Below are 2,474 nucleotides of genomic sequence, written 5' to 3'. Positions count from 1 at the left end.
CCCAACAAAGTGACTAAGGTCCTATTTCTGTACCTCAAGTGCGCCCTAAGACAACAGAACCATCATTTTGGGGAGATTAAAGAACATCCAACGAACCCCCAGCTTAGGTAGACCAGAAAACGCCTCTGTTTTACACCCTTTGTCCGCGACTAAGGGTAACTGGCGATCATGTGAACTTCAGAAGCAGCATCACTTTCACAGGCTTATTTGTGAATAGCATGCATTTACAGGCAAAATCTTTTTCCTTAGCTGTAAGAGAATATTTTTATATTCCTGGAAATAGTTGATCAAGGAATTCGCAGGCTTATTTATGAATAGCATGCAATTACAAGGCTAAATCTTTTCTCTAAGCTATAAGAGAATATTTTGATCAAGATATTCTTGGAAAGTAATATTATGAAAAGCATATAATCAATAAATCAACAAGCAATGCCAAAAGATATTAAGTACTATTTTGAGGCATCAAAATTAGTGAACAAACAAAGATGCTATCATGTTCAAGGTTCTACTTCTTGCTAAGATCAATTCCAGCCTTCTTGGCTACAGCATCAAGTCCATTTTTCTCAATGGTTTTTATGGCCTTTGTTGACAACCTCAGTTTCACATAGCGCTTGCCTGCCTCCCACCAAATCCTCTTGTATTGAAGGTTAACGAATTGCAGTTTTTTCGTCTTGTGGTTTGAGTGAGAGACCTTGTTTGCCCTGTTGGACTTCTTCCCAGTGAATGGGCAAATTCTACCTGAAAAACAGAAAAGCTTTCTTAATATTCAAATACTTATAACAAAAGGCACCGACACAAGTGAAAACAGCCTACATACTGTAGGAAAACAGAGGGAAAAACAAAGGATGCTTCAATGGGAATATTTGATTACTCTCGTCCCAAAAAAACATCTTAATTTCACCGATTAGCTCAAAGACCAAGTAGTTCTAGGATAAAAAAAAGCGAATACACAATGCATCCTGACAATGATTTCAGCAATATAAAAGAGGAGTTGAAGTAAGCAAACAACAACATACCCAACTAACCCCAACATAGTGGGGTCTGGGGAGGGTAGTGTGTACGCAGACCTTACCCCTACCCTTACCCCTGCCAAAAGGAAAATGGCAAAGAAAATCCTGCTTATTATCAGGAAAGGCAGAAAAGCAAGAAAATGAAAACTCCCTCGAAGTCCCTCAACATTTGTCGAAATATGAAGCTCCGCCTTTAGGCTGCTTAAAGTTAAGAGACCTAAGAGGCCTCAACTCCAACCAGAAGTATACCGTCTTATCATCAGTATAATATTCTTGTTGTAGCTTAGACACAAGTTCATAACAGAAATGCAAACTTTGTTAACCAAGAAATGCATCCTTTGAGTTTGAAGCATATGGATACTGTCTTTAAGATCACTTGAAAAAAAATTATTATATTGTTTCACATGGACTGGGGGTTTGGAATTAAAGCAAGAGGAAACCTCTTTCAATTCTGCAGTTACCTTAACAATTTATAGTTCCAAGTCTGAAGCAAATAAGTATTTTCCCCGACATCCAAGAAGTTCAATGAAAAGGAGTTAGCCCTATATTTGAAGAAACAATAAATTCTCGATGCCATTTCTACTGTCTGTTCTTTTAACAAGGTCTTCTGCTCAGAAATCATAACTTAATTTATGAAGGGAAAAGGAAAGAGAAGAAAAGCTTCTAGCAGCCATAGAAGTATAATCAGTTCACATGAAAATCTTTTGCAGATTGTCTTCCTGAATGATCTTATATTGATGCATTCCGACTCAAATAGTTGTCGACGTACAAGTGAACATTTTTCTTTTTGTACTAAAGGAAGCTTTCCCAGTTAAATTTTTTATCAGAAGGAAGTTTGCAATTAACTCTTACGTGGGATAGACACTTACAATCATAGGAACTACAAATCTCTGCTCTCGACTGCATGCTGTACCATCAAGTGGTAATGTAATGAATTCATGCAAAAAGATATGCTAAAAGATTCTATAACTTTACTTGGACAATCGGTTATGTTTAAAATTCGTAGTCCCTAAGTTAGAGAAAAAGAACCAAGATAGGAGAGAACCAGAGCTCATTAGTATATGAAGAAAATTTGGACAAACTTCCAAACTAAAATCAGCTTAATCAGTTTAATGTATCATCAGACACTTTCATTCTTAAATTTTGCACGTCGTGAGGTGTCCTATCCCGTACTTTCTCGTTGACCATAGACAAGATTTTTAAACCCAATGGAAATTAGACTAAACACCCCGTTTAAAAACCTCTTCCCTCTTAACGAAAGTACCATATATAAGAAGGTTGTTTAAGATAGTAGAATTATAATAATGAATTTTAGTTAAAGTTTTAAACTACGATAGGATTTAAATGAAGTTGTAAACTTAAAATACTTAAATGTTAAATTAAAGTAGTACAAAAGTCCGTCAAGTTCATACCTAATGGTATTTAAGTAAACAGTAAAAATATAACTAAGTTTTAGCAAAACTT

The 2,474-nt window shown here is 35.7% G+C and overlaps 1 protein-coding gene across 1 annotated transcript; it reads right to left on the bottom strand.

Moving 5' to 3' along the window:
* Window positions 1-364: 364 nt before the first annotated feature.
* Window positions 365-766, bottom strand: LOC109222232 (50S ribosomal protein L28, chloroplastic-like; the record flags this gene model as incomplete). The annotated part of the gene is made up of 1 exon (XM_019386604.1): window positions 365-766. A coding segment is annotated over one exon (261 nt), but the record flags the coding sequence as incomplete, so codon positions are not given.
* Between the last annotated feature and the right edge of the window lie 1,708 nt (window positions 767-2,474).

Source organism: Nicotiana attenuata, unplaced genomic scaffold (assembly GCF_001879085.1).
Source record: "Nicotiana attenuata strain UT unplaced genomic scaffold, NIATTr2, whole genome shotgun sequence".
NCBI lineage: Eukaryota > Viridiplantae > Streptophyta > Magnoliopsida > Solanales > Solanaceae > Nicotiana > Nicotiana attenuata.
This window is presented reverse-complemented; position numbering and strand designations above follow the sequence as displayed.